The sequence below is a fragment of the Crocuta crocuta genome, unplaced genomic scaffold, assembly GCF_008692635.1.
Source record: "Crocuta crocuta isolate KB4526 unplaced genomic scaffold, BGI_CrCroc_1.0 scaffold109, whole genome shotgun sequence".
In the NCBI taxonomy this organism is placed as follows: domain Eukaryota; kingdom Metazoa; phylum Chordata; class Mammalia; order Carnivora; family Hyaenidae; genus Crocuta; species Crocuta crocuta.
The window spans coordinates 199,358-221,702 of record NW_027533088.1 but is presented as its reverse complement, the minus strand read 5'-3'; the positions used below and the strand labels follow the sequence as shown (position 1 = coordinate 221,702).

The 22,345-nt window shown below is 44.9% G+C and overlaps 1 protein-coding gene across 4 annotated transcripts; it reads left to right on the top strand.

Moving 5' to 3' along the window:
* The first annotated feature begins 10,094 nt into the window (after positions 1 to 10,094).
* GABARAPL1 (GABA type A receptor associated protein like 1) lies at positions 10,095 to 21,051 on the top strand. 4 transcript variants are annotated; one of them, XR_013330690.1, is made up of 7 exons: positions 10,095 to 10,460; positions 14,945 to 15,023; positions 16,061 to 16,179; positions 17,061 to 17,122; positions 18,890 to 18,949; positions 19,040 to 19,206; positions 20,915 to 21,051. XR_013330690.1 is itself a non-coding variant. In XM_077745999.1 (5 exons), the coding sequence occupies exons 1-5, from the start codon at positions 10,371 to 10,373 to the stop codon at positions 18,891 to 18,893; spliced, it is 354 nt and encodes a 117-aa protein (XP_077602125.1). In that variant the 5' UTR covers positions 10,095 to 10,370; the 3' UTR covers positions 18,894 to 19,010. The 4 variants fall into 4 exon arrangements, 2 of the variants coding, with proteins under 2 accessions (XP_077602125.1, XP_077602124.1); XR_013330689.1 differs by lacking the exon at positions 19,040 to 19,206; XM_077745999.1 differs by lacking the exons at positions 19,040 to 19,206; positions 20,915 to 21,051 and having other exon boundaries at positions 18,890 to 19,010.
* Positions 21,052 to 22,345: the final 1,294 nt, after the last annotated feature.

The window sequence follows — 22,345 nt, the reverse complement described above, 5'->3', positions numbered from 1 at the left end:
TATATTTCAGCTTCTCAAAACTTATATTTTAATTGTTTCTGTTGCCCTATGGTCATTGCTGTCCTTGTTTGACAAATGTTATCAGTGTTCCAAAGGACTAGACCTTTCTTGAGTCCCAGTCTGTATGCCAGACTTGCCTATATAGGATCTCTCCCGCACTCCCTTCTTGCACTAAACTTAGAACCTGCTCCCCGTCCACCAAGATGTTAATACTAATCACTATAGGTGGTCGAGTTGAGTATTGCCCTCTCCCTCTTCCAAAAGGTTCATAAATCCAACTCAATGAATACCAAAGTAGATCATGGAATTCAATTCAAAGGGTACAGAAGTCCACCAGGAGTTAAGTAAGTGATAAGTAATCATAGCCACTTAATTCTCCATTAATGATCAGCTTTGGAGGCTGAACTGCAGGGAAGTGGTATACTCTGCAGCGAGCTGAGTGACTGAGCTGGACCTTGGACTCAACTTTCTTGGACCCCAAACTCCAAACTGAAAAATGCTTTGCTCTTACTTTTAAAATGTAAGCTTTATTCCTTTTAATCAAATGCAGACTTTCATGCCGATTAAAAAAATCAAATAGTTCTACAAGGCTTAGGAAGAAAAATAGCACCTCCTCATTGTGCACATTTTTTCTACCCCCTACTTTGTAGCTGATCTTTTTAAACTTACATCTCTCCAAATACTTACGCATATGTTGCTATTCTTGATTTTTATTTTCAGTTTGGTGTATCACGCATTGACTTACCATTAAGGAAGAGGAAAGTTTAGCTCTTTTTTATCACCACCATCTCTACCTGATACAGTTATATCATCACTTTGATTAAATGAGTATATTGGGAAGCAGGAAAAAGACTGTTAATGGCCAAGAGCCTGAAATCAGGCTTTATAGATTAAAACTTAGGTTCTGTTCCTTACTCCCTGACCAATCTGGTTATAGTCACTCCATCATTCTATGCTTCACAATATCTTCACCTGTAAAATGATGATAAAATGAATACATGTAGGGGCATCTGGGTGGCTCAGTCAGTTCAGTGTCTGACTTCGGCTCAGGTCATGATACTGCAGTTCGTGGGTTCAAGCCTCGCATCGGGCCCTATGCTGACAGCTCAGAGCCTGGACCCTGTTTCGATTCTGTGTCTCCGTCTCTCTGTGCTCCTCCCCTGCTCATGCTCTGTCTCTCTCTCAATAATAAATAAACATCGAAAAAAACTGTTTGAAAAAAAAAGAAAAATGAGTGCATATACATTATAACATTATGTGAGGATTATGAGGGTTAATACATATGTACATGCTATATATAAAACATGGATGTTATACATTAAGAAGTATTCACTTTTACTATCTTGTTGATTACGTCTCGCATGTTAAGTCCAGTTTCCTACATCCCACATCTTTTCTTTCTTGGTTTACTTCCTCATTGGGGGAATGCTTTCTGAAAACAGATGCATAAGAAGTAAAAGTTTTGGAGGGCTTCTATGCCTAAGTTAGGTCTTGTGCCACCCTCACACTTAAATAGTAGTTTGATATAAAATTCTAGAAAAAAAATAATTTCCCTTAGGAACATTTATTTATTTATTTATTTATTTATGAGAGCGTGAGTGTGGAAGGTGGGCAGGGGAGGGGGGAGAGAGAATCTTAGGCATGACACAGGGCTCGAGTCCATTACCCTGGGATCATGACCTGAGCCAAAATCCAGAGTAGGGCACTCAACTGACTGAGCCACCCAGGTGCCTCTCCCTTAGGATTTTAAAGGCATAACTAGCTTTAAATAAAATCTGATCTCCCTCCGACATTTTCCGTTTGCTCTGAGTCTCCTAGTAGGTGACTGTTGGACTTCTAATTTACATATCCTGGCCCCTTCCTCGTCTTTTTGTCCTATTACTTTACATTCTAAAAAATGTCAACAGTCTTCTAATACTTGTATTAAACTTTATCTTTCTCATTCTCTCCCTCTTTTCCTCTGTCTAAATATATGTATTTTGGCTTGAATATCCTTTGGTTGTAACTGTTTTTGTTTCATGGATGCAATATTTTCTCTTGTCTCTCTGAGGATATTAATGATAAATTTTTGAGATTGTAATCTCCTAAGCACTCTTATTTTTTTTCTCTTGAAGTAGTTGTCGACTATTTGTTTCACATCAGATTTTTCTTTCAAATCCTGACTCCTTCCTGTCTGCTCCTGTTTAAGAACAGAGCACTAAAAGGCTCATTTACACCCTGTATGCATGCAAACCCAGTTGGGCTACCAGAATTCTGGGCACAGATCTAGGAGGGAAAGGGTTGGGGATTCAAGAGTCCGTGTGTAAATTCTCAATCTTCCAGTTCTCAGTGCGCCATCTTTGAGCCTGCTTCCTCCATCTGCTGCAGTTCATAGACCTTAATTTTCCCATACAAGGGCTAAATCTCCTGTCTGTACAGAAATGGGGAAAGACAATCACATGGCTGTATCCGTCAAAGGAGGTAAACTGGAGGTAAAAATACCTGAACTTTTCTCTCTATGTTTTATAATGAATAATGGGCTACTTTAGATTTCCCCTACTGTCGGTCGGTTCAGGATTCTCTTTATGAGTTATTTGTCATTTGTCACCTCTTCTTTTCAAACTTCTTTTCAGTTTTCTCTCTCTCTCTCTCTTTTTTTTTTGCCTTTATGAGTTTTTTGACTTCCTTTTTTTCTTTTGCAGTCTGTATTTGTTTCCTCAGGCCATGGGATTCACACACCAGTTCTCACATATGGGTGTTTTTCCCCCACACTAAGCAATTCTCTGACACCAACTGGGCATCCTGCAGTTCAACTCAATTCTGACATTATTGTCATCTGAGAAGAGAGACAAGACTGGAAAAGAACAAACACCTTTATAAAAAAACTATTTATTTTTGAGAGACATAGCATGAGCAAGGAGAAGGGGGTGGGCTGAGTGCAGAGAGAGACGGAGACACAGAATCTGAAGCAGGCTGACCTGACGTGGGGCTTGAACTCACTGTGAGATCATGACCTGAGCTGAAGTGGGACGCTCAAACAATTGAGCCACCCAGGCACCCCAAAAACAAGGGCCTTTATTTGGGGTCTCATAATTACAACTTGGGGAGCACAGATTTGGATAGAAACCTAAATAGTGTCCCACTCGTGGGGTGAAAGTGTCACCAGACTTTCACTGACTTTTGTCTTACATTTTTCCTTAAGCTCATCTTCCTGGCTTACCTCTAAACTCAGGCAAATGAAACCTGAAACCACCCCTCAGGTGATCTCAACTACCCTGACAAGTCCTCCCTCAGCCCAGACCATCCAGGCCTTTTGAGCTACTCCTGTCTGTTCAGATGGACGATGGAGTAACCCTTGCAATGACTGACAATGACTTTGACCTCATTATACTACTACTACTACTACTACTACTACTACTACTACTACTACTAGAAGATAAAAAATGAAAAAAATAAAGTAAAATCTCCACCCCAGTGGAGCTTCAGCCTCATTTACATAAGACACAGTGTGTGTGTAGGCATTTTTCCTTAAGGCCCCTGCACAACTTTGTGTCCTCTACAAAGGTGACAAAGCTTCCCTATCTAAATATTCATCCTGACCTTTACATCAAAGGAACTCATTCACCCTTCTTTAGGAGGGTCATGACTTTGGAAGTTATTCACTGTGATCTCTTTCTTTGTTGCAAATAAAGCTTACTTTGTGTGACACCTCATCTGGTGGATCTGTGGCTCACCAGAAAGCAAATGCACATTAGTCTGATTACAAAAGCAAGGGGTTTTTATGAGAAAGAGGAAAGGGAGCAAATAGAGGACCTGGATTAAAAAAAAAAAAAAAAGTCAAATAGGCTGAGCTGCTTTTGGTTACACAATGATTGACTATTCTATTGGTGTTAACAAATGAAACTATTCCTGGTATGCATTAGCTAACTGTCTTCTCTTCAGAAAGTCTACAATCAGGTCTTATGATCAAGATACCTCTTGTTCTGTTGACTTCTGAGAATGATTGCTGGCAAAAGAATTGTTGCTTCTGGCCCAGTGCAGGAGTCTTTTGCCCAGTTCAGGAGTTCATTTGCCACTTGCTGTAGAAAGGGGGATGGAACTTTTCTCAAAATGGAGTCTCTCGTGTTCCCAAGTTGCATACAAGCTTATTTTCTCTACTTGGAGATGATGTCAAATCCCATAGGTTAAGAGCTCAGTTCTACATGATTGTTCCCCCACCCCCTACTTCAGATGACAATTGCAAATCCAGATTGCCACCAGTGCCCCTGGATAGTTCGGTTGGTTAAGCACCCAACTCTTGATCTCAGCTTAGGTCATGACCTCATGGTTCCTGAGATCTAGCCCTACATTGGGCTCTGTGCTGACAGTGACCACTTATCCAGAACCTCCAGAAAGCTCTATTAATCCAGAGGTTCTGAGAACTCCATCGTTTTAGGTTTTCATGGAGTCTTCATTACATAAGCATGACTGATTAAATCATTGGCCATTGGTGACTGAATTCAGTTTCCAGCCCCTTTCCTCTCCTTGGAAGTCGAGGGTCGGGTGGAACAAAGAGTTCCAATTCTCTAAAAACTTGGTTGTTTCCCATTCTTAGGTTACCTTGGGGCATTCCAAAAGTCACACAACAAAATACACCTTTATTGGTTTCATCACTTAGGAAATTCCAAAGGTTTCTTAGGAGCACTGCCCAGGAATTGGTTAAAAGACAAGATATATATTTATTTTTATAAATCACAATGTCACAGACTGCCATAACTAAGTACCACAGACTGGATGGTTTAAACAACAGAAATGTATTGTCCCTCAGTTCTGGAGGCCAGACATCTGAAATCAAGTTATTGACATGGTTAGTTCCTTTTATGGACTGTAAGAGAAAATGTGCATGCCTCTCTCCCACCTTCTTGTAGTCTCTTCCATTTTGGCTTGCAGATGGCATTATTCCTGTGACGTCACATACTTTTTCCTTTATGCATGTCTGTCCCTATATTCAACTTTCTCTCTTTTTAGAAGGACACTGGTCATATTGGATTAAGGACCACCCTAATGGCCTCATCTTAATTTGATCATCCACAAAGACCCCATTTCCAAAGTCACTTTCATGGATACTGCGGGTTAGAAATTCATCATCTTTTGGGAGGATACAATTCAATCCGTAATAGTCGTTTTGGTGGAAAACAAATACATCTTTTTTTTTTTTTTAAGTTTCTGAGAAAGACAGAGAGAGAGACAGAGAGAGGGGGAGAGAGAGAGAGAGCGTGAACAGGAGAGGGTCAGAGAGAGAGGGAGACACAGAATCTGAAGCAGGCTCCAGGCTCTGAGCTAGCTGTCAGCACAGAGCCCCACGCGGGGCTCGAACCCATGAATGGTGAGATCATGACTTGAGCCGAAGTCGGAGGCTTAACTGACTGAGCCACCCAGGCGCCCCCAAATACATCTTTTTTTAATCTACCATCTTAAATTTAAAATTCCCTTTGTTCTTTTGGCTATGACATACTCTACATTTTTTGGTCATTATTTTTTTATCCAAGCACTCAGGATATAAATATAAGTAATGTTAGAGTAAACAGTTCTAACAAAGTACCTGGAGGCCAGCGTAGTGGAAGCCGTGGCCAGCTATCAGGAAAGTTAGAGGTCTGTCCTAAGAGCATTCCACAAGAAGCCAGATCAAACTAGCCAGGCCCAAGATGGAGGATGCCATGACAGGAAACCCTTTACCAAGTAAGGAAGAAGAGGTGCAAAACCCCTCCTCCAAGAAATCCCTGCCCCAAGTAATGAATAATCCACTCTTTTGTTAATTAACAACTGGGAATAAAAGATAGAAACCCAAGCCCCAGGGTGCACAACTTTCTCCCTTTCTTTCCCTCTCTCTCTTGTTCACCTGCTCTAACACCTGAGAGTGTGCTTTTGCTTTAATAAATGTTACTATTTTTATCACCCATTCACCATGCTGTGTCTGTTCTTGAATGCTTTCTTGTGACAAGACTGAGAACCTTTCGCAACATCTTTGGGACAGATGAGGTCATGGTTCCAAGGCCTGGGGACTCCCCAGTTCACCCAGCAACAGTAATATGCCATCAAAGAGCACAAAGTCTACTAGGAAAGACTACATGAAACTAAGGATTTAAATGCCATTAGAACTCTCTCCAACTCTGTATCTCTCTCTCTCTCTATCTCTACTTATATATCTTGCCTCTCTGAATGTCCCTTTCTTTGTCTTATCTCTGACAGGTGCATTTGGACTGCATGAAATCAAAATGATGGCTATTGTAAGCCTCTGATCTTATATCATCCAACTTCATCAGCAAAGGAGCTTACTTTGTTAAAAAAGAGACAAGTCCAAAATGGAGTCACTTGTGCTAAGCCTACATCACCAGAGACTTACTATCTATCCTAATTACTACTTCAGCCTCTCCCAGGAATGTGAGCTTTAACCAGTCACTCTAGAACCACCTGGTCAGCGCTAGTGAGGTAATCTGCTTGATAGATCCCTGTCTTCTCCCAAAGGAAGGTAACATTGCCTAAACTATCCACTCTTTGTTAGAAACTTCCTTTATCTGCCTCCTGCTGCCTACAAAAAGCTTCTACTTTGTACAGCTCCTTAGAGCTCTTTCTATCTGCTAAGATGGGTTGCTGCCTGACTCATAAATCATCAAATAAAGTAAATTAGATGTTCAAATTTACTTAGTTGAATTTTGTTTAACACTTTCCTTAGTTTGTATGTGAGAAATTTTAAGGACAAAATCTGATTAGTCTTGTGTAAGTCACGTGGCTTTTGAACTGACTGTGCCTGGGTGGCTCAGTCAGTTAGGCGTCAGACTTCGGCTCAGCTCAGGTCATGGTCCCAGGGCTGCAGGATGGAGCCCAGTGTCAGAGTCTGAGCAGAGGGTGGAGCCTGCTTGGGATTTTCTTTTCCCCCCTCTGCGTTGATCACGCCCACTCACTCTCTTTCTCTTTCTAAAAAAAAGAAAAAGAGAGAACTGGCACAATGACATATAGCTTTATTATATTTATTCTGGCCTCAGTGAGCTTTCTCTCTCTCTTAAGGACAACATTAAAGATTAATGAATGATGAGTTTGAGTAATATTGGTTTAAAACATATCCACAAATTCTTTAACACTTCTTCCATCTGAACAGGGTACTGTTGACTCCTCCTTTTGGCCCTGGGCAGAACTTTGTGACTGCCTTGAGGAATAAAATGAAGCAGAAGTGTCAGAGCTTAAAAGACCAAGTTACAAAGGTGATGGGCTTTCTGCTGATTTCTTTTGCTCAGAGAGCCTCCATGGAAGAAGCCCACCTAGCTGTAGCCATTATGTGATCAGACCTGCGGTGAGATTCCATAAAAGGAAAAGGTCTTGCTTGGGCACCCACAAGACGAGTACATCTCCACAGTCCCACCTCCCATCAGACCTATTTTTATAACCCTAGAGGTTGGGGAGTACCTGCTGGGAAGCCATCCTGGAGGAAAAGTCTTGAGAATCTGCAAAGCAGATAAAGGATGTTATGCCCCAAGGATGTACTTAAGAGTGTGGTTGAAGAAGGAGGTGGCGGGTTCAAGAAGGCTTAGGGTCACAGAACACCATCATGGCAGATTTGTCCAAGATAGCTGGAGTCTGGCTCATACCCGTCCCCTAAAGCAAAGTGACTTTGTCACAAAGAATCCACTCTAGGCCAGGAACTTGTTTGTCCCCTTCTCTTCCGCTTTCTGTCTTTCATTTTGTCCAGCTTTTCAGTTTCTTTCCATCTGTTAGGTACGATGCTGCTCAGTCCATGGAGCATGGAATGAAGCCAGGAAGATCTTTGAACTGTGCTCAGTTGGGTTTTGTTTTTTAATATAGTTTTTTGAGGACTGTGACAGTTGGGGCAGAGCAAAGGGGGCACATTCAAACTATTAAGAAGGAAGATTCACCAATGCACATCCCAGGGCAAGGAAGATTCCTGGTCTTTGAGTCGGCCAATCTCATCCTCATGGTAGGTGGCGCTGTTTTCCAAATGACAACTTATCTAAAATTTTAATTGACTTACTCCTTTGTTTAAATCTCAAGCACATCAAGTGACTTTAGCAAATGGCTACAAGTGGCTGAACCTCATTGTTAAGATTTCCCACTGGAGACCAGTACATTGATATTCTGGTTTTACACATTATTTTTTTATTACGGTGTAGCTGGCATACAATGTTATACTAGTTTCAGGGGTACAACATAGTGATATGACAATTCTTTTCATTACGCCATGCTCGTCAAATAAGTATAGTCACCATCTGTCACTACACGACATGATTCTGATATTTTTGCCCATATTCCCTATGCTGTACTTCTCATCCCTGTGACTTACTTATCTTATAACTGGAAGTTTGTACCTCTTAATCCCTTTGACGTGTTTTGTCCATCTCCCCAACCCTTCCCCTCTGGCAACTGCTAGTTTGTTCTCTATTTATAATTCTGTTTCTGTTCTTATTTGTTTGTTTGTTTTATTTTTTAGATTCCACATGTAAGTGAAATTACATGATATTTGTCTTTCTCTGCCGTACTTATTCCATTTAGTATAATACTTTCTAGGTCTATCCATGCTGTCATAAATGGCAAGATCTCATTCTTTCTTTTTTAAAAAAAATTTAAAATGTTTATTTTTGAGACACACACAAACACACACACACACACACACACACACACACACACACATACACACAGAGTGCCAGGGGGGAGGGGCAGAGAGAGAGGGAGACACAGAATCCGAAGCAGGTTTCAGGCTCTGAGCTGTCAGCACAGACCCCAACACGGGGCTTGAACCCATGGACAGAGATTATGACCTGAGCAGAAGCCGGAAGCTTAACTGGCTGAGCCACCCAGGTGCCCCTTAAGTTTATAATACAGTAATGTTGTCTCTAATCACTATGTTGTACATTAGACCTGTAACGATTATATCTACTAGTTGTAAATTTGTATTCTTTCTTTTTTAAATTGTTTTAATGAAACTTAATTTGTTTTATGTTGTGGGCTTGTTTTTTAAGCCAAAGACACTGAGTCCTTGATAAAAGAAGATAGGTGACAGGGACTGTCGTACATTTCAGAGTTCTCTGGGCTTGGATCACAGCAAAGCAGCCCTTTCTCCCTCTTCTGTGTATTTTACCATTCGCATTGACCTGCCCGTACAGATCCCCGGAATCACTGCCCTTAGAGGTGGTTGGAAAGGCTTTTCCACTTTGATTCTTAGTGGGGAAAGGGAAGCAGCGGAAGGGCTCGATGGCACCCAGCCCACCAGTCTTCCACCTGTCTATTCGGGTGACACTTTTTTGTCACCTTAGGGACGCTTAGCAAGCACCACTATCCTCTGGGGAATTTTTACAGAATAAAAAAAGACATGTTTGAGAAATACTGAGCTAATCACCTGAATTGCTTGCTCTTTTCCTGGAGACAGGCCCAACTTCTGAGTTACGTTCATAGGAGAAAATGAATCATTTCTATGTTAGAATCATTTCTATATTAGAATATGAGCGAAGCCCCTTAGCAGTCACGACTGACATCACTTCTCTGGACCTTGATTACATCTCATGCCCTTCACCTTATACATCTCCTCAAATTCCTGAGTCATGCTCTGTTTATGCTGCTGGTGAAGGAGCAAATTGCTGCAAGGACCCAAACAAAATGACGCCAGCCTGGTGAAGGAGGGGTCACGGTCAGGCTGCCTAGCACTCGGGGAGCCCGCGGCGCCGCGGAAGGATCAAAGCGCCAAACGCAAGCACCCCGCATTTCTGCAGTGGCAAAGGAACCACAGGACCCCGGATGCTTTTTCCCCCTAGGCTCCGGACCCCAACAAACTGGAAAAAGCTGGATTTCGCCCTCTGTGTTTGTTTTTGGACCAAACCAAGAAACAGCGAGAAAGAGGGGAGAAGAGATATCTTTAGAACATATTTTTTGCACTCAAACCACCTTAATGTCACAGTCACAATAAAACTCCAAGTACAAAATGTTCGTGTTTGCAACGAACTCTGCTCTGGAAAGTTTCGACTGAAAGAGAACACCCAGCAATCGACGCTGTTTCTCTCTCCCCCCCCATCCCCCGGTCCCCGCGCGGTCCGAACGCTGGGGGCGGGACGGAGAGGTGAGACGTCATGACGTCACAATACCGACGCGCTGCCGTGTTGTTTTTGTGTTCCCAGCGCTCGGGAAAAGCCGCCGGGATCTCTCTACCTGGCCGGCGCCTACCTGCGCCCGAGGGGACCCGACGTCCCTTCTGAGAGCTCTGCCAAGCCGCGTCGCGACGCGAGCTGACGTTTCTCAGGCTGTTCTGCTACCCATCGGAATTTGGCAGAGGCCAGCGAGACCGGAGAGACGCCACCGTCAGCGAGGGAGGCAGGCCCCGTCCGGGGAGCTTGGAAACCCTGCGGTCCATCATGAAGTTCCAGTATAAGGAGGACCATCCCTTTGAGTATCGGAAAAAGGAAGGAGAAAAGATCCGGAAGAAATATCCGGACAGGGTCCCTGTGAGTGTAATGGGAACGGGGAGGGGGAGGGGAAGGCGACCAGCGGAGACCGTGGGGACCGGGGAGTGTGATGGCAGCCCCAGGGCGCGGAAGAAGGGTGGTCCCTATGGTTACGGGGTCCTGAACGCCCTTCACTGCCAGGAGAGCCGACGGAATGGACCTAGGTGCGGAGCTTTTTAAAACCCCTCTCCCCGGGGCGCGTCATCTTTAGAGAGGAGCCTACGTTTGAGTGACTCAGCAGGATTCAGAGAATGTTCAGATTGGGATGTGTTCAAAATGTGGCCCTTTTGTGAGAGAAGGATCAGTTTGGGACCGTACATCTCCCTTTGAGATCGCTGGGAAATCGTTCTGGGAATAACCTGCAGTGAGGTTTACGCCCCTCGATTTCTGCCTTAGATGCTTCTCCCTTAAGTTGACTTTGGCCCTCATAACATTGGGTTTGGGAGGGAAAGGTTCGGAAGCCGGTGGATTCTTTCTTTTTATAACGTAAGAATTAAAAAGCGGCGGGGGGTGGTGTGCACACCACCACACAGACCTGGCCCAGAAAACAAGGTCACGTTCTATGCGCAACAGCCCGATTGCCTCATCGTTTTTGGCTCCAGGGGTATGTGTGGGGGAAGCCAGCTCCCCCCTCCCCTCCCCGGTACTTACTCCATCAGATTGTACCTGGACACAATATGGAAGGACTGACGCCTTTTCCTTTTCAGTTCTGGAAGCAGATTTATGTGGCTAAAATTAGCGCAGGCAACGAGGAGGAACAGAAGAAACGTTAAGATAGCTTTCTGCATCCGGGCGTTTTTTCCGTCACCCCCTCCCCCGCCACTTGCCTCGTTTTTCTCTACTGTGGGCTGCGCAGCCTGATTGCGAGGCAGAAGACTTGGAAGTGTGGTAGAGAGCAGCAGCCGTTGGGTTTTAGAAATGGAGGTGCAGAGGCCTTCAGATTGTGCTCTTTAACTTCAGGCAGGGACTTTTGGGTCAATATTACATGCTATGTACAGGTAAGTAATCTGCCATAATCTGATGTGCATTCTTGACCTGCAGGTACCTGGGGACTCTTCTCCGATCCTTACCTAACTTTGATCGCGTTACAGCTTCTGGAAGCAACTTGGGCCTTATGCCAGCAGTAGAAACCCCTCACAGTCCTTTTCTTATAAGGAAGCGAGGCAGGGGGGCTGTTCCGTTCCCCAGGAACTGCACAGAAGGGTTTTTGGGTAAAAGAGAGCACTACCCTATTACCCACCCAGTGAGGGATCCTTCACTAATTATTTGTTATGCTCTCTGGACCTCGGATGACTGCTTCAAAAGTTTCCCCTAATTGTGGTCATAGCAATCCTACTCTCTTAAAATATTTAAAAATGACCACCGACTTTCACTGACTGGTCATTTACTCTGTACTGGCAGTGTTCCAGAACACCTCTGACTTTATTCTCCTAATCCTCACACCGGTATGATCGCATTCTGCAGAGAAAGATCTGAAGCACAGAGCAATTAAATACTCCTGAAGGTTTCCTGTGGCTGGTGTATGGCAGAGCTGAGATTCCATCTCTGGTTTTTCAACTTCTGATAACAGTGCACTTCAACAGAATTAAGTAAGCATGCACTGTGTGCCTCGCACTGTTAGGTATGGGAAATCGAGAAAAATTGTGGCCGTCACAGAGTAGTGTGATGCCAGAAAGGTAACCCACGGAGCAAAACGACTGCCATTTATTCAGAGCTCTCTTCTGAAGCTGTGTTCCAGTAGCTCTGCCTGAGAAGGACAGGGACAACCTCTGACGTGTCCCTGTCCCCACATGTAGGTAAATTTCCCATGTATTTCTTCAGAACAAATGGGAGCCCTTCCCATTTCAGTCATTTACATGCATTCCCCCAGAATATTTCAGCTAATCCTCCCCATTCTTTTCCAGCTCTTCGTTTGGCGTGAACTCTTACACCTCCGTGATAATTTGTAAGCTGTTAGAACCATCGCTCAGATCTCATGGCTCCTCTGGCGGGGTTTTAACCAGTTTGGCCAGCTCGGCTCCCAGCTGCTCCGTAGGCGCCCAGCCTGTGACTGTCTCTGCAGTTGTGACGCAGGGAGAAGAGCTGTGCTCTCTGAGTTGTGAGATTCAGTTCTAGTTCTGGGCAGAACCCTGAATCTTGCCCTTTCCAGAAAAGTGGGTTGGGGTGAGTGATTTCTACAGCCCCTTCCAGCTGGACCGAAGCAACCACGGACCCTGACTGCTCCCGTAACTCCATTTCAGTTTGGCCCGGCCTTATTTCTTAGCTTCCATCCAAAAGAATAGATGTGCTCGTGCCTTGGGAGGAGAGGGTTTCTTGAGATCTTAAATGATCTTCGCAGCTACAGTGTAGTGAAAACCTGCAACGCTGCGGGAAACCATTAGGAACGGATTGTCTGCTTTTTAAAAATTTACGAACGGCCCTGTGGAACATTGGCCAGGTTGCACACAAGAAAAACAAAACAAAACAGAACCAGAGAGGAAAAGCATCTAGCCCAGGGTTGAGTAGAGTTGGGACTCTTGGAAACCTAGAATCTTCCCGTGAGCCCCGGCCTTCGTGGTTACCCCGTCTTGTTCCTCTCCACGTCCCACCCCCTGTCGGGGTGTCTTATTTGCAGTCTATTTTATTGTCCTCTTTATCTGCTCTCTGTGCTTCCCATCACTTCTTACTGATGGGAGCTGAGAGGTCTCGGGGTTCCTTGGAGAAACAGTGCGAGGCTCCGGCTCTTTCCCTTTGATTTCCTTACCCTTGTCTTTTCCTCCTGTCTGTCCTCACTGTTGGGCCTTCACTGGTCTCTCCCTGAACCTATTGCTACCTTTTCTTCAAAATTTCTGATTCATGTATTTTTTTTTTCCTTCAGTTTTTAGTGGAAACGTATCTTTCTGATCTTCCTGGTGCTGCAAGATTCTTTTTCTCCAGAAACACAGAATAATGGTTTTCACTATTTTTTTTTAAAGTTTATGTATTTATTTTGAGAGAGAGAGAGAACATCAGCAGGGGAAAGGCAGGGAGAGGTAGAGAGATAAAATCCCAAGCAGGCTGCACTCCATTAACGCAGAGCCCCTTATGGGGCTCGAACTCACAAACCGTGAGATCATGACCCAAGCTGAAACCGAAAGCCGGATGCACGACCAACTGAGCCACCCAGGTGCCCCCGTTTTTCACTATTTTAATGGGTTCCCTTTCATATAAAAGCTTCAAGCACTAAGTCCTTCCTGTAAGTCAACCCTTCTGTTTAGGAACAGATCATTTTCATATATTTTATGGATTACTCAAATTTATTTTATCAGTACCGTGACTGTAAAAGAGGGGTTGGAAGTTACCATCTATCTTCCTATAAAAATCACTGGAAAGCTGTGGCTGAGAGGTGTGACCTTTGATCACACGCAGTTCCTAGGGATTCTTGTTACTTCTAGAATTTTTCTATACTTTCTGTATTTTTAGCCAGGAATGATTGTATATTCTAAACTAAAAATTTAAAGCTGGTGATTCTACAATAGATTTTAAATATTTACTATTTCAGTGAAATCACAGAACAGATATTCATACTAAATATGGGCACCTAGGTGTCTCAGTCGGTTAGGCATCCAACTCTCCATATTGGCTCAGGTCATGATCTTGAGTTCGTAAGATTGGGCCGTGTTGGATTCTGCACTGGGATTCTCTCCCTCTCTCTCTGCCCCTCACCTGTTCATGTGCCTGTGCGTATACGCCCCCTCCCCCCCCAATAAGCATTAAAAAAATAGTAAATTCTTGTAATTACTACATAAACTTAAATATATTATTTAAATTACGATTTAAAATTTTATGCATAGAATCTTTAATTTTTATACATCTTCATTTTTTCCTTTTCATTACAGGAACATGATCTTCATAAAATTTGAAGTATTCTAGAAATATTTAATGTGGGCATTGCAAATCTCTTAAAATACTAACACTAAATCAATATTGATAAATGCGTTATTATAGTGACTTTATATTACAGGATATTTTACAATAAGAAATATTTAGTACTTCTTTGATGTAATAAAACCATGCCTTGAACGTATGTTTTTGCAGTCGTTCTTGAAAATTTTGACAGATTAGAAACCACATTACCTATACCTTTAATAAATGGCATTCGTAAGAAAGAATAAAACTACTAGGTACTCAGGTCTGTATGAGGAAATGCATAGTCCTCTCCATGATCTTATTAAATACCAGGAAGTGTAGATCCTATGCCTGACAGGTAACTTGTAATTACTTAAAATCAAGCGCCTCTTTATTTTCCATCATGTGCCTTTATTCTCTTCTCATTGTAGTAAAATGAACTGTAACCTCACTAAGGAAGCCCATGCCCCCATAGGTTTTGTAAGAGGTAAGGGGGAATAAGAGATGGGAACATTTTACTGGGTCTAGACAAACTCACTTCAAATCGGGCCACTGTAGGATGTGGAAGGAAAAAGACTAGCTTCTGTAGTTTTCATTCTCCCTCTCCTCCGTCCCAGGTGATCGTGGAGAAGGCTCCAAAGGCCAGGGTGCCCGATCTGGACAAGAGGAAGTACCTAGTGCCCTCGGACCTCACTGGTAATGCTTTTTCCCCTCTCCACGTGCTCCTTCCCGTGGCATTTTCGGTCCCGTGTGCATGCATGGGATCATGGGATTGAGAGTGGGTAAAGTTGAAGACAGTGGGAGGGATTCTCCAGAGTGTGGGGAGCCTCAACCAGGAGTAACTGAGCTGTTCTTCATTGCCAGGTCCCCTATGTATGTCCTACCCCGTGTCTTGTGTGATTTAGACACAGCAGAATGCACGACATTGGAAGCAAAGACCAGATGCCCATTACTTAAACCGCTTACAGTCAGCTTTGTTATTGTGCTGTCAGTTTACACCAAAAGGAAAGGCAGAGGGAGGATCACATTTTAAGAGATTCTCAGCTGAATATTTGGTCTTCTCAAGCTATGGTTTTTGATAATACGTTCTGTAGACGTTGATTGGGATTATAAAGAATGTGTTAATTCTTCACGCTAATGATCCTTAATGGAAGAACCAGTGAATCCAGGAAACACTGCCAAGGTTTTGTAGGTGCGTTTCCCAGCCTTACAGAACTTTTTCAGTCTGTTCAGTAGAAGGTAGGGCACTGAACCCCACTTGTGGCCCCAGCTTTGGGATAAGTGATCATACTGAGGTTACTGGAGTCCAGTAGACCTTTCCCCGTCTCCAGTTTGTGGTGGGGTCCGACTGGGTAGGAAATGTGTTTCAGATCCCGTTTAGACCATGATAGGAGTATTTTAATCTGGATGTACATGGCATTCCCTCAAAGTTGTCCTCCGGCTTTGAACGGAGATCCTAACATTACATCTGAAATTGAGTACAGTGTCTGGCGTTGAGTAAAGAGGGAAAGGGCTGAAGGATAAGCTTCTCCATGATTCTCAGGGAGTAGTGAGGCCCGCTGAGTTGCACTGTCTATTTCTAAAGCTGTAGGACAGTATTTGGTGCTTTCGAGATTTGATCTAAAGCTGGTACTTAAACAAGGGAACAGTGGACAATTGTTTTTCTGGGAGTGATGCCTCTCGGTAACCCTTTACTTTCCCCAATTGCCGCCTTTTCCTTCTTCTTTACCTAGTTGGCCAGTTCTACTTCTTGATCCGGAAGAGGATCCACCTGAGGCCCGAGGACGCCTTATTCTTCTTTGTCAACAACACTATCCCTCCCACCAGTGCCACCATGGGCCAGCTGTACGAGGTAAGTGCCCCGGTCGCGGCAGTACCGTGCAGTCTGCTGTTTTCTAGCCTTTGTTCCCGTGCCCGCTGATAACACACCCGGGAAGTGGGGCAGGAGGTGTTACTTCCCTAGATCCCCTTACACACAACCATTTAAGGCTCTGGGAGATTAGATGTCACCTGTCCTTTAGGGATCGCGCAGCAGCCTGCTAGATTCATTCTCTTTGAATTCTCAGTTTTGCCTTTTTCTGGTTGGTAACCTGGGATCATCTTTACTGAAGCAGCAAGAAATGGTTTTTGATCACAACTTCCCCATGAAATGCCGTTTACGATGATAAGGCCAAGCCTTTAAATCGATTCATTTGTCTTAACAGCTAAACTCGGCTGGAGGGAATAATTGATGGGATTCTATTTGGTTTAACAGGTAAAGGGTCAGAATCTAACGAGAACACTGTAGAGAAACACTTGGTCATGCTGCGTCGCCCAGTTACATAACTGTATTCCTTAAATGATTTCGTATGGCACTGCCTTCTTCCTGCGCTCGGTTAGTGCGTGGGGGAAACTCCTCTAACAACCTCTTAATCTCATTTTTATTCCAGCGCACGTAGTCCCCATTGAGTGTGTATTCTAGCAAATGTGTGTTTTCGGATCTGTGTTTCCCTTGCCAGAGTACGCTTTCTTAAGGGTCATGTTCTTACCCCGAGACCTCTAGGCATTGATGTTCTCCCTGAAGACTTCGTGTGAACTCAGAGGCTGAATTCCAGTCACTTTGTTTATTGTTTATGCTTCTTGGAATGGAGGCCGACGCCACGTCCTGCACCCCCCTCCACAAGGGTGTGTGAGGCCCAGACTCCTGAGGAAGGAGCGCGATGGGTTCCAACTGCTGTCTTGTCTCTCCTGCAGGACAACCACGAGGAAGACTACTTTCTGTACGTGGCCTACAGTGACGAGAGTGTCTATGGGAAGTGAGTGGCGGAAGCCCAGCAGATGGGAGCACGTGGACTCGGGGGTGGGGGAGGGGTGTGTGTGGGTCTTGGGGAAGGAGAGGGAGGGCTCCCACCGTGGAGGAGGCAGAAGGGGAAGACCTCTGGAAACACTACACTGCACACACCGTCATCATATTTTCACATGCTCAATTGATATTTTTCGCCGCTTCCTCGGCCCAGGGAGAAAGCATGTCAGGACAGAGCTGCTGGCTTGGCTTGCATAGAAGAACGGAGATGGTTTCATTTTCACATTTCGGAGTGAACTTCTGTGTGACCTCACAAAAGAGGCAGGAGGCAGGCGAGCTGGGGCCGGAGATGATCGGGGACCACCAGTACCTTCCTGCTCTCCCTCCTCTTTGGGCAGAGATTCTATTTTTGACATTTGCACAAGCTATGTAGGGAAGGGGCTGTGGATGTGTTAGGACTTCTGGTAGTAGATAATTCCTAGGGACCAAAAGAGACCCATCGTAGTTAAAACATTGTGACCCTGATCTCCTGTCTTCACACCTTCCCATCCCGGTCGGAATCCTCCCCACCCACGTCACGGCACCACCCAGGGGTGCTGATAGATCAGACATCAGGTAAACATTTAGATGGCACTTTCTCCCCGCTGGAAAATAGGGGCCAAGCATGAGGGACGTGATGGGTTATGAATATAGTTTTGATAGCGTTAAACTGGAATTGACCAAGTTGAGCACCTCCGTCTAACCTGCTCTCTCTCTGGTACCCCTTCTCCCATAGCTCCCTCGGGCTTTAATGAACCACAGTCATTTCCAGTTACGGGCTACCACCACTCCTTCAGCATCTCCCAGACTTTGCTCCATGTATAGGGACAGAGACGTCTTTAGTATGGAAGGGGCAGGTGGGAGGTGAGACGGAGGGTCTGCCCCTCCCACTCAGCCTGGATTCTTGCTCCCTCGTTGGTGTCCCTTGAGTCCCGTGCACACAGAAATGTTAAGAGATGACCAGCTGCTTACCTCCTTTGGTTTTCGTTGTTACTGCAGCTGCCAGTTAGGAAAGTTTGAGCGGATGACTTCGTAGTTCAGGGGGATTCTGTTGATTCCGAGTATTTTCACTTTGGGGGTTACAGGGGTGGGGGTGGGGAGCGGGAGTGGCACCCAGTCATGACATTTCAGTCCATCTCTGCTAATGAAAAGGGTCCTTCCTGTAGGGGAAATCTGTCTGTTCTGTCAGCTGCAGGTTCTTGTGTAACGAAGTGTATGCTGTCAGGCCAAGGAAATAAAATAATCGCATACCTTGAAAACCAATCTCGAGTTCAGAAATGTTGCCTCTGTTGAGTGTGTTTTAGAATAGATGGCGTGTGGACTGAGCAGAAAAGTCTGAGTGATGGTGGCTGCTGGAAATGAATGCTCACGGGGCGGAAGGGGGCGCGTGGACGGCTCAGTCGGTTGGGTGTGTGACTTTGGCTTAGGTCACGATCTCTTGGTTCGTAGGTTCGCGCCCCGCGTCCGGCTCTGTGCCAACAGCTCAGAGCCTAGGTCCTGCTTTGGATTCTGGGTCTCCCACTCTCCCTCTACCCCTCTTCCACTTACGCTCTCTCTCTCTCAAAAAAATGAATAAATATTAAAAAATTAAAAACAAAAGAAATGAATGCGCACATATGGCCAGACACACACAGGTTTACTCGCCACCTCACAGGCCATGAGTTACCGTTCCGAGGCACTTGCGGGAGAGCAGCGAAGCCTGGCGCTTTGGTAATAACGTGCATGGTTTTCTCCTCTGCAGATAAAAGGCGTCATTACTGCTTTATGTGTTTCCCAAAGCTGAAGCTGGAACACTGCCTGGGTGAGAATGGAAGGGGTAGGGGCGTGCCTATTAAAAATATAGGTGTCTAGGCCTCGTCCCAGATTTCGCTGACTCAGAATCTCCGCTCAGGCGTCTGTGTTGTTGATCAGGGCCTCATGACCCTGCTGCACGCTGAAGGTGGAGAGCCTTGCTCTCTTTACCCCGTTTTGTCCCGAGTCCCATCCCACCCTGTTCTCTCCATCGTGTCTTGGTCAGCGGGAGGCCGCCATCTCCCAGAGCCACAGGTGGCAACAGAGGTAAGGCTCCTGGGGTCCAGACTTAGCATCTTCTGAGCATACGGGCATCTTTCATTCATTCATTTGGAACCACAATGTGGGTGGATAGTGGGGGTGCCAGTTAGGAGACAGTGGAACACTGAGGAAGTAGTAGAAATTCCTTTCTTAACCTTTTTAAAAAAATTTTTTTTAAATGTTTATTTGTGAGAGACAGAGACCGTGTGAGTGGGGGAGAAGCAGACACAGAATGCGAATCAGGCGCCAGGCTCTGAGCTGTCAGCACAGAGCCTGACCTGGGGCTCAAACTCATGAACGGGGAGATCATGACCTGAGCCAAAGTCGGACTCTTAACTGACTGAGCCACCCAGGCGCCCCTGCTTTCTTAACCTTCAAAGCCATCTCTGGGGCACCTGGGTGGCTCAGTCTTTTGAGCGTCTGACTTCGGCTCAGGTCATGATCTCACAGTTCATGGATTCAAGCCCTGCATCCAGCTCTGTGCTGACAGCTTAGAGCCTGGAGCCTGCTTTTGATTCTGTCTCCGTCTCTCTCTGTCCCTTCCCCTGCTCATGCTTTGTCTCTTGCTCTCTCCAAAAATAAACATTAAAAAAAGTTAAAAAATAAAAAAAGATTCTCTCTCCCTTTGCACCTCTTCTGCCACTCACACTCTCTCTTAAAAAAAGAAAAAAAGCCATCTTTAATTCTCTTTAATCCTCTTAATCGCTTGTGTCTACCTCTATAGACTCTTAGGGGCCATATCACAGTCACCAGAAAGGAAATGGAAATAAGTGGTTACAAAAGACCCATGGCAGGATTCCACCCATCACCGAAACATGCCCCGGATAACTTGTTGAGAGAGTTAAGTCAGGATTGAGAGGAAATGAAGAAGCCCAATCCAGCATGCACAATTAGGTAGAGGAGTATGGGAAGCTCTAAGGAATTTTGATTTTGACATCCGAGCCTTAAAAATGGACACATGTTACTACTGACAGAAAAAATACCAGGGTATTGTTTGTTAAAGTCAAATGGAAGCTAAGATTTGAATGAAGATACAATCTGTATTTTGACACTAAAAGACTTAACCCACTAGCTAGGAATGAGATTGGGTGAATATTAAAATTTTTTAAACGTTTATTTCTGAGACAGAGACACAGAGCATGAGGGAGGGAGGATCAGAGAGTGGGAGACACAGAACTTGAAGCAGGCCCCAGGCTCTGAGCTGTCAGCACAGATCCCGACGTGGGACTTGAACCCATGAACTGTGAGATCAGACCTGAGCCGAAGTCGGACGCTTAACCGACGGAGCCACCCAGGCGCGCCTGTATGTGAATGTTTAAGAGCAAGGAAATGGGCAGATTCCAGCTCTCTGTACGGATTGGGAATAGTTCCTGTAGCGCAGGAGACTCGGGCCATTGCTAAACCAAAGTAGTAGTTAAGTTTAGAGGTTCTCCCCGAGGCGGCCTTTTAGTTCAGTCCTCTTTATCTGGATATGCCTGTTGGAAAAGACTGGGGACATTACATGCCATTTTAGACCAGCGCTCTGATTCAATAGCTCCATAAAGTTGACTCATAGCTAGGCTCCGAGACCTTCCAGTGCTGTGATTTGCGCATGTGATGCTGTTTCCAGAACAGTAGCTCTTGAGTGTGTCTCCTGCTAGTGACCTTTAAAGGTGCTCTAAACTAAAAACAGTTTAGGAAATGTCTTTTCATTAACTTTGGCCTCCTGTCCCAGGTTTGACTTAATCCTGCTGCTGCTTTCTGGAGACCAAGGGTGAACAGTGTGTCATAAAGCCCATTCTTTCCCTTGGAGGCCAGGATGGCCGTGGTCGTGCCCTGTATTTTGGTGGATCTCAAATACTATTATGGCAGGTGAGCCTCGATTTGGTTTCGCAAGGATAGACTTGATTTATATGCATTGTTATGATCTTTTAATGTTTTTTTATTTCACCGTTTCCCAATGGACAAAATATACAACCCTTCTCCTTATACTAAGTAAATAAAAAAAAGAAAAAAGAAACGTGGAGGTTTATTCCCACCATCACCAGATAATATCTGTGCCTTCCAGGTATACTGTGCCCCGATACAGCTCTCATCCTGGGTGGGCAGCAACTGGAAGAAAAATTGTATTTTCCCTTTAAAGCACTGAGCCCGTAAAATCAGAGCGGCGACTAGGCAAACAGGTACACTAATACGGGTGCCTGTGAACTTCCCTCCCAAAGTGGGTGGTGCACATTCTCTGGCTGTCACGGGGACCTTTGAACACAATATTAATTATTGCCAGTTGCTGTGGAAATGTAACATTAAACTATTTATGTCGGATGTGTATCATGTTTTTAAAACCATATTTACTTTTGAGAGTCAGACAGCATGAACAGGGGAAGGGGCAGAGAGAGTGGGAGACACAGAATCCGAAGCAGGCTCCAGGCTCCAAGCTGTCAGCACAGAGCCTGAAATGGGGCTTGAACTCGTGAACCACAAGGTTGTGACTTGAGCTGAAGTTAGACACTTAACCGACTGAACCGTGCAGGCAACTCTGCATTTGTATCATTAACGAAATATAGGTATGGGGTGATTTTGAGGTTTCCATGTGGGGGCTGGGGGCATGTATGTACACTTGCCCATGGACACAGCACCAAGTCCGCTGTAGTGAATAGATTTTTCTGGGAAATAAACAAGTTGATACATGGATTCCATCCAGTGTTTACGAAACTTAGGGTTTTTTTAACGTTTATTTTTGAGAGAGGGAGAGAGCGCAAGTGGAGTGGGGCATAGAGAGAGGGAGACAGTGGATCTGAAGTGGGCTTGGCACTGACCTGCAGAGAGCCCGACATGGGGCTCGAACTCCCCAACCCTGAATTCATGACCTGAGCCAAAGCCTGACGCTCAACCAATGGAGCCACCTAGGTGCCCCTACTTTACAAAACTTCACAAACTAGTCTTGTTTTCTTCTGAATACTTTTTACTCTGATGGTTTGAGCAAGCTCCAAGCATGTGTCTTTTTTTCCCCTCCTCTTGCATAAACCACAAATGATTTTCAGAAACTGGCCCATTTTGGCCTTTGGTGGCTGAGTCCGGGTTGTCACTTCAGTGTAACCCTGGGTAACCAGGTACTTCCTTCCTAGCCCTTGTCTGCCACCCACCTCCTCAGCCGCCTTGCTGTTTA

Bases quoted from the DNA above. Each gene is read 5' to 3' on its own strand.
- GABARAPL1 (XM_077745998.1), top strand. From the start codon at position 10,371: ATGAAGTTCCAGTATAAGGAGGACCATCCCTTTGAGTATCGGAAAAAG. The intron at 10,461-14,944 runs GTGAGTGTAATG...CCTCCGTCCCAG, and splicing joins AATATCCGGACAGGGTCCCT to GTGATCGTGGAGAAGGCTCC. The intron at 15,024-16,060 runs GTAATGCTTTTT...TTCTTTACCTAG, and splicing joins AGTGCCCTCGGACCTCACTG to TTGGCCAGTTCTACTTCTTG.